The 14,093-nt window shown below is 42.7% G+C and overlaps 1 protein-coding gene across 2 annotated transcripts; it reads left to right on the top strand.

Annotated features, from left to right (window-relative positions):
- The first annotated feature begins 235 nt into the window (after positions 1-235).
- LOC146869246 (keratin, type I cytoskeletal 12-like) lies at positions 236-13,581 on the top strand. 2 transcript variants are annotated; one of them, XM_085646152.1, is made up of 8 exons: positions 236-686; positions 1,725-1,807; positions 4,699-4,855; positions 7,209-7,367; positions 7,798-7,923; positions 10,016-10,233; positions 10,482-10,531; positions 12,899-13,581. In XM_085646152.1, exons 1-8 carry the CDS (start codon positions 315-317, stop codon positions 13,000-13,002), a joined length of 1,269 nt encoding a protein of 422 aa, XP_085502278.1. In that variant the 5' UTR covers positions 236-314; the 3' UTR covers positions 13,003-13,581. The 2 variants fall into 2 exon arrangements, with proteins under 2 accessions (XP_085502278.1, XP_085502274.1); XM_085646148.1 differs by having other exon boundaries at positions 238-686; positions 12,905-13,581.
- Positions 13,582-14,093: the final 512 nt, after the last annotated feature.

The following is a 14,093-nucleotide window of genomic DNA, read 5'->3' on the forward strand; positions in this document are numbered from 1 at the left end:
TAATTAAAGTAAATGCTTACCGTTGCCCCACCCGCTTTGTCTCGTGGGGATGATAGCATGTACCCTGAGGCTTTTCGCAATTTGATGAGAAATGGATCTGCCAAACAAGACTTGAATATTAATTAATTGCACCTATGGTGATGAGAGGGAGAGTCTGGTCTGGAAACAAAACTGTTGATTTAGCAGTTTACTCATAGAAATGAAACACCCACCAGGGTTTGTATATAAAGGCTCAGAAATCCAGCCATTGCACCAGCACCTTCTACTCTCCTCCTCTGTGGCAATTTGAAGGGCAGCAGTTCTTCGGGAGCATCATGTCTTACCTCCATCATAGTGCTAGTTCTAGTCGGGCTTCAATAGGTGGTGGCGGTGGGGCCAGCTTTGGTGGCTTCCAAGGCAGTGTTGGAGCAGGCGGAGGTTTCCAAGAGGGCTATGGTGGTGGCTTTGGTGGTGGACCTGGCGGGGGCTATCTCAGCAACGAGGGCCTCCTCTCTGCTGGGGAGAAGCAGACCATGCAAAACCTTAATGACCGCCTTGCTACCTATCTGGAGAAAGTCAAACAATTGGAAAGTGCCAACGTGGAGCTTGAGAACAAAATCAAGGAATGGTATGAAAAGCACCGTGCAGGATTAGTACCTCAAGACTACAGCAGATATTATCCAATAATTGCAGATCTTCAAAAAAAGGTAGGAAAGTCCTGCTAGGCCAGCCATTCTGCCCACCTGCTTTCCACCCATGCAGTCATTAAAACCATTAAAAACTTGGAATAAGGAGATACCCGATCAAATCATTGCTTGGTATTGCTGCATCGCAGTTGTTGATGCAGAAATTCATATTTACTTTTTAGGTTATTTACTTTTTAAATATGCGGGGGAGTCGTCTCTCATAGTTTCCAGATAGGGCTTTTTCTAGAGTACAGACACTTTCTTCTCCAGATGTGTATAACATGTCACTCTCACTCTTTATTGCGTCACTGCAATTCATTTCAACCACACACCATATTTATGGACCCACACGTTCCTGCAATGAACCTGCGACTAAACGCTGGTAAAGACCGGATTATTAAGATCTTCCCTGCTGTTTGTATAGGGCTGAGCCAAAAGTCTAACGTTATCATATTAATTTGTGCATTTGCAGTTATTGTAATTTTTTTTTTAAATGCAGATACAGTTCCATTGGAGTGAGGGTAGGGGGCAGTGCTGTGTAGTTCATTGCATGATTATCTGAGATAAATAGCAAGCAAATGTGTGCGACTGCCTGGCTGTGAGACCATTGAGCCGTTCATTTGCTTCCAGGTGGCTCCATGCATCACTATGTGTAAAGATCCCGGCTGTCATTTAACACGTTCATGGAATCCACTCTTTCAGCTGTAGTCTTGGTTTTCTTCAATAGAGTCAGTGTCACTGACATTATGTAAAGGGAAGACGAAACACAAATTCCTAGATTTACGAGTCCGCATTGTTTCTACTGATACTGCATGGTGGTGCTTATATTATTAAACAAAAAAAGGAGCGAGGGAACTGGGTACTATGTGCTTGCTCCAAATATCTGCAAAGATACTCCTTGTCATAAACACGTAATCAAAAAATGTAACTCCACTTTCATTATTTTCCAGGAAGATTATTGCATATTTTTTTCTGAAGGTCAAATTCATTGTCCTTTTTGAAATGACCCTTCACCTGATGCACCATGACCTTCCACTGTGACCATCTATTGTCTTCCAGATCATTGCCGCATCTACTGATAATGCCAGGATTGTCCTGCAAATCGACAATGCCAGACTGGCTGCGGACGACTTCAAACTGAAGTAAGTCAATCAATTCCGGAGTCCCACAGACAGAGCTGTCCGAGTTCCATCGTATTCTTGCCTGTCCTCACCTCCCTTTCCGCAGCGCCATCCATTATCATAGCCTTATCTACAGTAGATGCGTTTACTGTAACAGCCTTTCGATTGTTGTGTCACAATATGTGTTCTCCCCTTGATAAGATTATTACCGTTGCCACACGGGCGCTTTCTAACCTTGCCAGACACACCCAGACCTCCCCTTGTCTGGTAACCATGAATAACCGATCCCTTGAAACCTGAGGGCTTGAATTAGACCTCCATAGATGGCCCTCCATCCATCAGGGTGGCAGAGGACATCTCCCCCCCACCCTGACCGGACTACCACCCACCATACTACAAGATCGCGGTCGGTCCAGCAGTGATCCTGCGCCTGCAGAGGAGCCACTGCCACGACATCTTTTAAGCAGCCATGCAGAACACCTTTGTAATTCAGAAAGACTCCTAAAGCAGCAGGATTCTGTTTCTAGAAAAACAAAATGCTAATAGGCCAAACACCCTGGGAGAAGAAGTCCCAGGGGTCATTACTTTTTCCCTGTTCATGAAAGCTAGAAACAAGCATTGCTAATGCATCAGTTTCGCCTATGTGAATAATAAAGTGCTGTTTTCATCAATTATCGTCGGGGAGAAGGAAAGAGCTTCCTGACAGATAACATGGGAGTGGAGAGGATGTGGTGCAGTGAGCAGAGCTGCTGACTCCAGAGCTGGGGATCTCAGTTTGAGTCTCGATGGGGCCACTCAACATCCTGTGATTCTATACAAATCACTTCATTTCTCGGGTGATAAATTGTAATATAAATATGCTGGAAGAGTATACGGCAAAACTAAATGGAAATATATTTCCACCAAAGCAGAAGTTAACAGTATTTTGGCAGCAGGAAAGTGATATGAGAAGCAGAGGAGGTACAAGCATTGGTAAATGCAAGAAAATATGCTACAGCTAATACAAATGGAGGAAAGGTAAGCGGCATGCACAGGAACAAATTAGAAGCCAGGAAAGAGAGGAGGTGGGATGTAAGTCCCTTTTAAGTTTATATTAAAAACAATAGATTTCTCAAGCACAGTGCCAACGCTGTGCAGGCGAAACCAAAAAAGGCTATTAGACTGTCCACACTAAATAAAAAGTGTGGTATCGTACCCTTACCCTGACACCCCTACTCCGTCTGGCAGGTGGAGTAAGTGTTCTGAAAGTGGAGCCAGCAGAGGCACTGATATCGGAAAACTGATAGTAAGACTGACAAAGTAGAGCAGGCAGAACTGTGTTTGGAGGACAAGGCCCTCTGTCATGTTTGCGATGGAGTATCCGATCTGCCATACTCTAAATCAGGCCAATAGTATTTAAAATAATCCATGGCTTTGCTCCACTCACATCTTACACACAATCTCTAGAGGTACTTACTGATGAAATCTGCTATTGGCAAAATGAAAACATTTTTTTCTATCCTTAATTTACCTTGTGAGTCACAGAGATGTTTGCTCTTGAGATGAGAGCCCTATCACTGGACTCAGCTCTCAAACACCCAAATGACTGATTACCTCACTCCATCCACTCTTTCATCTCACCCTTTTGCCACATAAGGGTCCTTTACTCTATGCATGCTTTTTATCTCAATCACCACTAGTCACCTCACTCACCTTCCTCACTATATCACCATCCAATCCGTACCATGCTTTGTAAAGCATGTATGTAAGAAATATGACCAATTCAAATACATTTCAAAAGAACAAATAGGGCAATGATGTCGACTTTGAATATCTGTAGTTATTTTGCTAGGCATTATCTATAAATTACATTTTCCAGTCATTCCACTTGTGAAATAATCTTTAGACAAGAGACAAGCACAAGTTTAGGATTAGCTCATTGACAAAAGCACAGAGATGGGTGACTTTCTTGAATTAATCTCATCAACTGAGATCTATTGTAAATGCATACTGAGGACTTAGATGAGGGTAGACGGGATGGAATGCTTTGCACCGTCTTCTCTGGATAGCTAAGCTGTATAATTATATGCTCTAGAAATGTCTTCTGAATGTAGAACAGCTTCCCTTGCGTTTAACACAATCTCATTACACAACTAACTTGATTCTGCTACAGTAAGGAGATTTGCTCTAATACCAGAAGACCAGCATTTAGACCCTTAAACCATTCTGAACAAAGGTGGCAATTTACAGAACATTCCTAAAAATGCACTTGCCCTTGCATATTTGGATTTCAAGCAACATATGGTCACATGGCTCAACCTTAAGAAAATAATATTAAGAGTTTACATAGTGTCTACTACACACTCTATCTAGGGGAAATCACCTGGTTTTACCTAATCAGAGGTTCAGTGGTACTGGTTGAGAATGATGCAAGTCATATGTGCTCCTCCTTCAGTTTACACACAGATGTTAGCAGCAGGTACATTTACCATAGTATCAATCTAAACAGTGTTTCTTTGCCTCACTGCAAAAATAAAGAAACTATTATTATTGATCCTGAAGGATTTGGTAGACTTGAATTTCCCACAGTAATCTCTAACTTGCATGTTGGGAATTTTGTATGAAAATGATCTAGTATTTAAAGACCAAAACCACCAGAAGGATATTTAAAGAGAAATTCTATAACCCTCCAATAGAGGCATTTTATTTACCAGTCGCTTGTTATAGATGTCACCAACAGTATCGTACTTCTACATCTTTTATTTTAAAAAAGCATATGGATTTAGTTGTACATTTGAAATGCCACAGGGCTTATGGCACTGTGCTGTTGCAATCTTTAATTTACCTGCTTGAAGCCTCAGTTGTAGGAACTTGCTCTTTCAGATGTGTTTTTTTGCCCGTTACTCACATGCCTACTCATGTTTTTTCTCCAGGTATGAGAATGAGCTGTTCCTGCGCCAGAGTGTGGAGGCTGACATCAACGGGCTTCGTAGGGTGCTAGATGAGTTGACCTTATCCAAGTCTGACCTTGAGGGAGAAGTTGAGAGTCTAAGAGAGGAGCTGGCTGCCCTCAAGAAGAACCATGAAGAGGTAAAAGCAGTTGTTGTACTTCTAAAGAGACATGAAAGTGCTGGTATTGACATAGATGGAGGCTAAAAACTTTTTTTACCTGGCCTTGAAATTTGTTTTCTGATTCATCAGAGTTTTTCCTTAATTGTGGATGTCTCTATTGGAAAAATCTTTGAAAAAAATCTTCGTGATTTGGTTTGGAGCTTTTTTCAAAGGCATGGCACACAATATCATATGAGAAACGTAATGTTGCTAACCCCTGACAAGAAATGTGGTCAAGGGATCTTTTAAATGTCTTAGGTGGGGAAATGCAGGAGAGTGTGAGATTGCAAGTAAGACAAAAATCTGAGCTGTGCAGGAACTGTGGGAAGCCATGTTAGTTACATTCTCCTGCTAAAATTGGTGCTTTTGAACAAATGCTCCTTTCCAGATCTAGCAGTTTACTAAGTGATTCAGAGAATCCTTGTTCGTTATCATAAGGTAAGTTGCAATAGGGATGTAGAGAATATTTGACACATTTCAACTATTTCTTACATTTTGCATTAAAACAGTATGAATTATTACCATCTCAAGGCAGAGTCAACAGAGACAAGGAAAAGGTGTGGCAGAAAGCAATTTCTTAAGCAACTATTCACCTAACACCAATACAGTGGATCACAGTTTATCACCTGAGAAGTGAACAGCATTAGATTACTTGCTCCAAGAGGAACATATATTGTTATACTCTCAAGAAATCTTGGGCTGGTGGCACTGTTGTTTCTTAGGCTGTTGTATCCTTGGCCAAGTTACAGGCATTTGCAAATGTGATGATTGGTGGAGGGGATATCATGAAAGGGGGGAAAAGCATTCACTTGAATCATTCAGTAATGTTCAGAACCCATGGTCCTACTGATGGAATCTTTGTTTGGCAGATACACCTTCTTGCTAGACCATAGTCAACCCCTCGCCACATCTTCTGCTTACTAGTGCCCGCATCCCGTCACACCGGAGTCAGGCCCGCATCCTGTCACACCGGAGTCAGGCCCACATCCTGTCACAACGGAGTCAGGTCCACATCCTGTCACACCGGAGTCAGGTCCACATCCCGTCACGCCGGAGTCAGGTCCACATCCTGTCACACCGGAGTCAGGTCCACATCCCGTCACGCCGGAGTCAGGTCCACATCCCGTCACACCGGAGTCAGGTCCACATCCTGTCACACCGGAGTCAGGTCCACATCCCGTCACGCCGGAGTCAGGTCCACATCCTGTCACACCGGAGTCAGGTCTGTTCCTTCACGGACATACCTGTTTCTAATCAAGTATCTGTTCTTCCCCTGCACTACATTATCTTCTCTCACATCACACCTCCAGATGCTCCAGTAGATACCATTTCCACATTTGATGGTACTTAATTTAATAGAGTGAAAGGCAGTGTTGGTGCTGTAAAGGATTTTGAACCTCTGATTTGCCAGTGACACCAGATGTCAGCAGCAGGCAATGAATCTTAGCCGTTTCCCACAACTAGACTGTGTCTCCTCACCAGCACACCTCACAACCTTCTAACTCAACAATTGCACTTCCTTTTTGTAGTCAATAGCCTTCCCCGCGAAGAACATTCTTAACCCTTCGATGAATTCAAACCATTGCCCTTATGTCAAGCCTCTCTCCCCTACCATTCCTGCTCTTTTTATTCGAGCATTACAATCATTAAGTCAGACAAAATAATTCACAGGCTCCTGTCAAAATGCCAAAAATATGTCCTTAGGGTAATGCTTAGTATGTCATTTAAAAAGGAAAAAGAGAATGCTATAATTTAGAAACAATATATACTCATATCCCCTCTGGAAAAGTAGATGCTGCTACAAACCAATGACTACATTGTGCTCTATGGGAGTATTTGGTGTCTGGTAATCCACAGATACCAATGATGGGGTTATGGTTATGATTTGTTTTATTGAAAGCAAACATGGATGCGAATTAGTGGCGACTAGGGATGGCAGCTGTAACTACAGAATAACCCTTTGGTACCCCTGGCACTACTCATGGGATCAGTGGTCTCAGGGATCAAAACTAACGGGAGCAAGAAAGTAAATATAGTTCAAAGAACCATGTTTGTGTTTGAGGTGCACAATCATTGCCCCTTTCATCTCAACTCGCGGGCTAAGACGAGGCTCTTGAGGGGCCCACGGTGGGAAACTGGCGACACTTGAAATACTAATGGGGATCAAATTATGCATGATGTCACTTCTGTTACTATTGGCATTTTGGTGAATTGACTTCTATGAAAGCAACTATACCAAGAGCACAAAAGGTTACTGTTCCGTGTAGTCTTTCAAACTCATGTATGCCTGCCTGTGATGTGTGCCCTTGATATGTTGCTACTCCTCCTGCAGGAAATGAAGGCACTCATGGGAACCCAAGGGCAACTCAGTGTAGAGATGAATGCAGCGCCAGGCATCAACCTGCTGAAGCTCCTCAGCGACATGCGAAGCCAGTATGAGGACATGGCAGAAAAGAATCGCCGGGATGCCGAAGCAAAGTTCCTGGAAGCGGTGAGGAGGGGAGATAAGCTGCTTGGTGCATGTCTTGCGGGTGGTGGGATAGGGCGGACTGAACTATGGGAAACCTAGGTATTGCCTGACCAACTAATGTCCCCTGAAATGCCCATAAATGTTGTTGCCAAGTAAGTCCCAACCCAGACTCTGTGTAAATTATCACCTAGTCTACTCAGGGCTTACCAGCCATTCTGAGTTCCCACAGACTGGTCCATTCTGATGCCTTGGGTGTGGGAGGAGGTGTGTTCTAAATACCGATTAGCATATGGTTGACCCCTGTCTGTAATGACCGAGACCATTGAAAGCGGATGTAGTGGAATGCACCACAGATGGCTACCACTGGCGGAGGGTAATTCAAGCAGTTCATCCATCAGTGTTTGTGATGTGTAAATATGTGACGTACACTCACACCCATGCTGTCTCTTAGAGCAATGCCATCAAGCAAGAAATCTCTGCCGGGGTTGAGCAGGTGCAGTCGAGCAAGAGTCAGATTCACGACCTGAAACGCTCCCTCCAGGCCTTGGAAATTGAATTGCAGGCAGCTCTGGCAATGGTAAGTTGTGTCAATTATTCCAGTTCTTTCTAAAGATACTTCAAGGGCGCAAGATCTTTCCAAGCATATAAGGTGTCCCATTTCTCCTGGAAGAGCTTTAAGAACAGGATCATGATGAAAGCACCATTTATATAGCACATAGGTCACTCTCAAGAGAATGAAGGCAGATACATAAGTGCCATGTTTCCTAGGTCCTTGAGTGGGTCCAGATAAGTTTATTTCTTTGCATTCTCGAACTTGTAGTTCTGGTTTTATAATGGGATAAAATGTGCCTACAAGTCATGGAATGTAAAGAAAGATTCTGGACTGGAGCAGCTCATGACGCTTGGAAATGGGATATTTGGCAGGGCTGCCCTAGCAGTATTAGTGAGAACACTGTCACTGAATTGGCTTTAAATCTCATTTTTTGCAATCTCAAAAACAAGCCAATTTGTCTCGGAATCAGGTGTTGATCTGCCAATCTGGATGTTACATATAGTAGCCAACTACTGAGTGTTACCGTTAATTGATCGACTGATTGCATTGACAGAGCTCAAGCAGCCACATCCTTAGAAGTGCACCAGCGCTTAAGGTAGATTAGAGAAGCAGGATGCATGAGCTATCTCATCAGGGGAGGGACAGAGTAGCATTACCAACAGATTTCCTAACCTAAGGTCAAGCATATTGGTCTTGACCACTTTCCTAGACGGCATCAGCTTCGATTGTAGCCCAATGATTGGAGGTAGGGAATTCCAAATTCTAGCTGTGAGAACTACCAGACTACGTTGTCCTGGCCCGAGTTGGAAGATCTCAGTGCTCTGCCAAGAATATACAATGAAAAAATGGCATCACGTATATCTTGGGATTTACCTGATATATGGTTTTATGAAAGAGCGAAAGCGCTTTCAATAAACCTCTTTCGTAAACAGGCAGCCAATGTCATTTGTCTAAATATGCAGTAATAGACGCATTGCTTTTCAGGCCTACAACTAGCCTCGCAGCAACGTACCGCAGGAGTTGGAGGCAATGGATAAGATATTTAGGCCCATCCACTAGAGGAGAATTTCAATAGTACTTGCGAGAGGTGAAAAGTGGCTGCTCATATCTCTTCTAGCAGACTTAGGTATGTAAGGTAAGAACCTATCAGGAACATACAATAATCTGAAACTGGTGGTACATACATTTTCCACACCGGCCTCAAAATTGAAGTCTGTCTATTCCCACACCCCAGTTGCGTGCTGGAGGCACTGGCACAGGAAAATCTCCAAGCTCCTTCAGCCACCATTTGGCGGTCCACTTAGCATCAGGCCCGAACACTACAACCTCAGTTTTACCCTCATTAAGAGAGAAGGAGTCAGTGTGCATCCAATGTGCCACCTTCCTTAGGTACATGTTGAAGGTGTGGGCTGGCTCCTTTATTTACCATCTAGTCTGACAATCAATGACATGTCATCAGCATAGGTCTGAAAAGAGATTCCAAAGAGTTCTAGCAACTGAGTCAAGGGCCATTAACAGCTCCAAAAGGGAAGCTAATAAATGTTTGTAAGTTATATAAATGTCAGGACTAAACCCAACTTCCAGGCACAAACAAAACTATACATATGCATAAACTCTAAACTATACTAAGAATCATACAAGAAATCAAAACATAGATCCAGTGCTTAAACAAAGCTTTCCTAAATTATGGGACACAACTCTCTCAATAATAGCGCGAGGGTAAAGAAGAATTGGAGAGTGAGCAAGCAGTCTTTATGGTCAATATTTCAGTGTCTACTGCATGAAAAAGCAATATATATGTTCTAAATGATAGGAAATGAGAGTTGGAAACTATTCAACATGCTCCCATGCTGCCTTAATAGCAACTTGGACTCTTCTCGGGCTTAGGCAGTAATCTCTAAGGACGCAAACGTCTACTGCATGTGTTTCATTGGCATATGCCTGTTTTTCAATCCCAATCCAAGGCAGGCTTGGTAAATTTTCACACTTCAACATACCTGATTGCAGTATATTACTCTGAACATTCTTCATCATGCTCAGATATACAACCCAGCGCCACCTAGAACGCCCTCCATTATCATGTGTCGCCTGTCCTTCTTGTCTTGTTTACCCACAGAAACAATCCCTTGAAGCCGGCTTGGCAGAAACAGAAGGCAACTACTGTGCCCAGCTGGCACATCTTCAAGTAAAGATCAGTCAAGTAGAGGAGGAGCTCGCGCAAATCAAGGGAGAGATGGAGAACAACATGGCAGAGTACGAGCAACTCCTGGACATCAAGAGCCGGCTGGAGAGGGAGATTGAGACCTACCGGCGCCTGCTGGACGGTCAGGGCAGGTAAGACGATGGCAAATCCTGAACACCTACACTTTAGCAATATTTTGGTTCCAGGCAAATACCTTTACCTGGGGTGCCATTGCAGGGAAGAGAGAAGCCCTATTTCGCCCAAAAAAGTGACATAGGAAAGCCCTTGGCAAAAACCTTACTTGAAACCACTAATGACACCAGACATCAAACATTGCTTATAGAATGATTATAAACCAAGCGCGTTCTCAGTCATGTGTTTGTATGTTGTTTCCTTTCAGTGGCTATATCGAGCAACAGCCCAAGAGTTCTGGCTCTCACTCATCTAAAGGTAAGGGTGCCCTCTTTTGCGTTGTGATAATGGCTAGATGTGACGGTGGTGGGTTCTGTTGCCATAACCCCACCTGTTTGCAGTTCTGCCTGGTATAATAAAGCCTCACTGCCAAAGGATGTGTGTGGGACACTTAGTTCCACAGTGGCAGCTGTAGTTCTTGCCATCCCACCAGAGACCAAAGACTGGTCCTGCACTGCCTAACTTCTCTATATATAGATTAGAAAGCACAGAGGTGGCATTGCTCAAGCAGGCCTAATCCAGGAAGGAAATTAAGGGTGAATTTCCTCCAATCATCGCATTTTGTGGCATTAACCCTCCCACAATACAGCCTGCTACAAGGTAACCTCTGGCCCCTATTACCAACTTTAAAAGCTAAAGTTAACATTGTAAGCGGCCATCTTGTTCTACTTTCCTTTTCACCGACAGTGCTAGAGTCACATGTTACATTGCTGCTTTATGATGATATGTTGGCATGAGTTCAATGCATGAAATAAAAAAGCTATAAATGCCTGTTTACCACTTGAAATGTGTCACTGTATAAAAAGGATGGAAAAAATAGAAATAATATAATGATTGGATGATCCTGGGATTTTGGTTTGAGGATTATTTACTGCCCCACAAACGTGTTGGAAAAACCTCCTCTTGAAGAGCGAAACATGTATTTTATTACTGCCTGATTAAAATACTCCCTCTTAGAATTAGAATTCCCTCTTTTATTATAAATTAATGAATTTACTTGCAACCACCAACTATTGGTAGAGCATTGGACTCAATCCATCTGATGCAGTAGAGGCCCCACTCTCGCTCCTTCTTTTATCACACACTTTGGTACTTTCTCCCTCAAGCACACACTCACTCACTCCTTTTTGCCATGGAGAGTTGCTTAACTATGGGGTGGAGAAAAGCTGACTGCGGGGAGGGCCTGATGACCAAGGTATGTAAAGACAGCCATCTTGATCTAGGCATGTTAGAACCAGAGGTCAGTATGGTCACATGACATAAAAGGACCAATGATTGAATGTTCAATGATGGGACATGCAGCAATAACAGGATGCTTACATGAGAGATATTGGTCAGCATTAGAATCTTTACCTGCGTGTCTGTAAATATTTTGCAGATGTACCAAAAAGAATATTTAGGCGGCAATGCACATGCATCAACGATCAAGGTCACATGAAGCACATATCCCATCAGGAGAGCCTTCTCATGAGTTACTTACACCACTGTCTTTATATTTAGCACATTAACACACGGTGCATGCACCAACTAGAACATTTACAGGAATCATATCTATCAATTAGGATGTTCCCATGTGGCACATGCACCAAAGGTCATAGTTACATGATGCACACACACCAATGACAATAGTCACATGACATATATGCACCAACTAGAAAATGACTTTCACTCACTAGACCCTTCTCAAGAGGCACATGCATCAGTGTAAACTTATCAACAATGAGGAACATGCACCAATATTAGCATGTTCGAAGGAGTGGCTTGGCGCAATTTTAGCATGATCTGCAGAGGCGCTACATCAGCAAAGAGAACATTCCAATGTGGCGCACATGCACTAGTGCCACGTGAGGTATATGCACCCAAGACAGATGTATGCACATTTTAATTTTCACAAGGGACATATGCACTAAGTAGAATGTTCCCCTCAGGCAGGGCACTAACATTGGCAAGATTACAAAAAGGAAAAAAATATACATCAAATAATGACATGAAGCATATGCAATTATGCACTGACGTCACTGTGTATAAGATAAATGCACCACCACAAGAACAGCAATAGTGGACAAGCACAATATCACAATTTTCAATACTATCATCACATATGGGACATGCACCAGCCTGAAAGCGCTCACAAATGAGACATATGTGATGGTTCGCGTTAGGGGCTTACGTCTAGGAATAAATGTCTCAAATAATACTAATGCCAACGATACGTGAAAATTAAAGTGTAGTCTCATTATTAGAAATGGTGTATGAGGCACATTTTCAATGTTAAACCATTCACAAGATACAGACACCAAAATTAGGAAATTCACAAAGGCACATTTACATGAGGAACAGACATGATTACTTTTGACCAGTTTAATTCTGAGCCTTTTTTTTTTTTTTTAAATGAAACCGTTCGGGCGCAATTTAGAAAGCTATTTCCCTACCTATGTTTAATTTAGGTACAAAAATTGATGCAATGGAGATGACAAAATCTAATGCCTGATTTGTGAAATGAGATCAGAATGCCATACTTTATCCAACATGTCCACCACCCTCTCTTACCTTTATGCACTAATCTTTTCCTCTAAAGGTATACTACCTGCATTGCATTGTTCACCTCTTCCTTTCTTGTTTCAGCCCCAGATCCAGTTAGAAGCCGCGTTGTGAAGACCATCGTCCAGGAAGTGGTTGATGGCAGAGTAGTCTCACAAGAGGAGAAACAGAGTGAGCAGAAACTATAGACAGAAGCTGGGTCTCTGCTTATGAAACCGCTGATCTACCAGGAAACCTACAGCAAGATGCCCAGACAGGGAGGAGGAACACCTTCCACAGTACCACCCCTCCCGTTCTTCTGCTTCTCCTAGGGGGGTTCATCAAACATAGCCATAGAATGTGTTGGACAATTCAACACACTGAGCAACACAACACCAGCATCCCGCGTATACAAGCAAGCGAGGAGACGCCCACATTGAATGAGAGGACACCTCAGAAAACCGAGAGGGCGCCCAGAGGGTCATCACGCGGCTTGGCATTGACCAAGGACGAGCGCTCTTACTTTGACAATGAATAGTCAATTTTTGGTTACTAACCTTCAAAACTTAGGTCAATGGAGAGCATTTTATGTGCCATATCCTTTGCAAATGTACCTGTGGAGATAGCACACATTGCCACCTCAGCAGGGGCATCGGCTGGTCACTGTGCCAAGGCTCTTTCTTTGGGTATTCATCTCTGACCTTTCACCTCTCTTTGCAATAAAATACAAATCTCTGTTTCTGTTCTATTATTATCCAATAAACTATCTTTTTGAATGCTAAATAAAAGGGTGTATTTTCTGTTACTAAATGTGTAGAAAACACTTGCCCAACTTTGCTATTCATTTATTGAAAAGATTTAATTTTATTTTATTCTCTTGAAGTTCGTTTGAATGGGATCAAAGGTGGACTGAACTTAGGTTTAGAAAATTGTTTCCCGAATTTTCTATTGATGAAGCAGTCAAAGAATATATGCTCAGCCTAGGAGGGCATGTGGCAGAGTGTCCCTCATCCAACCACAGGTCTCCTCCCCTTGAGTGCAGTCCATGCACCGCGCGCTCATGTACAGAGTGAGTACACTCAATGCTCTTCAAGGTTTTATGCTTACTGACATACCAAGAACAATTCTGCACAGATTTTACATTACTCATAGACAACGTTTGCAAGAACACCTAGACTTTTACAACAGTTTACATGGCTAAGGTTTAACTAGCAGAAAAATAATTCTGCATGTCTTTGCCATTTTTAATCAAAATAATCTGCAAAATGGAAAGAGAAAAACTCTGCATACGAATGTGAGA

This window comes from Triturus cristatus, chromosome 1_1, assembly GCF_964204655.1.
Source record: "Triturus cristatus chromosome 1_1, aTriCri1.1, whole genome shotgun sequence".
Classification (NCBI taxonomy): Eukaryota; Metazoa; Chordata; class Amphibia; order Caudata; family Salamandridae; genus Triturus; species Triturus cristatus.

Bases quoted from the DNA above. Each gene is read 5' to 3' on its own strand.
- LOC146869246 (XM_085646152.1), top strand. From the start codon at position 315: ATGTCTTACCTCCATCATAGTGCTAGTTCTAGTCGGGCTTCAATAGGT. The intron at 7,368-7,797 runs GTGAGGAGGGGA...GCTGTCTCTTAG, and splicing joins AAGCAAAGTTCCTGGAAGCG to AGCAATGCCATCAAGCAAGA. The intron at 7,924-10,015 runs GTAAGTTGTGTC...GTTTACCCACAG, and splicing joins TGCAGGCAGCTCTGGCAATG to AAACAATCCCTTGAAGCCGG.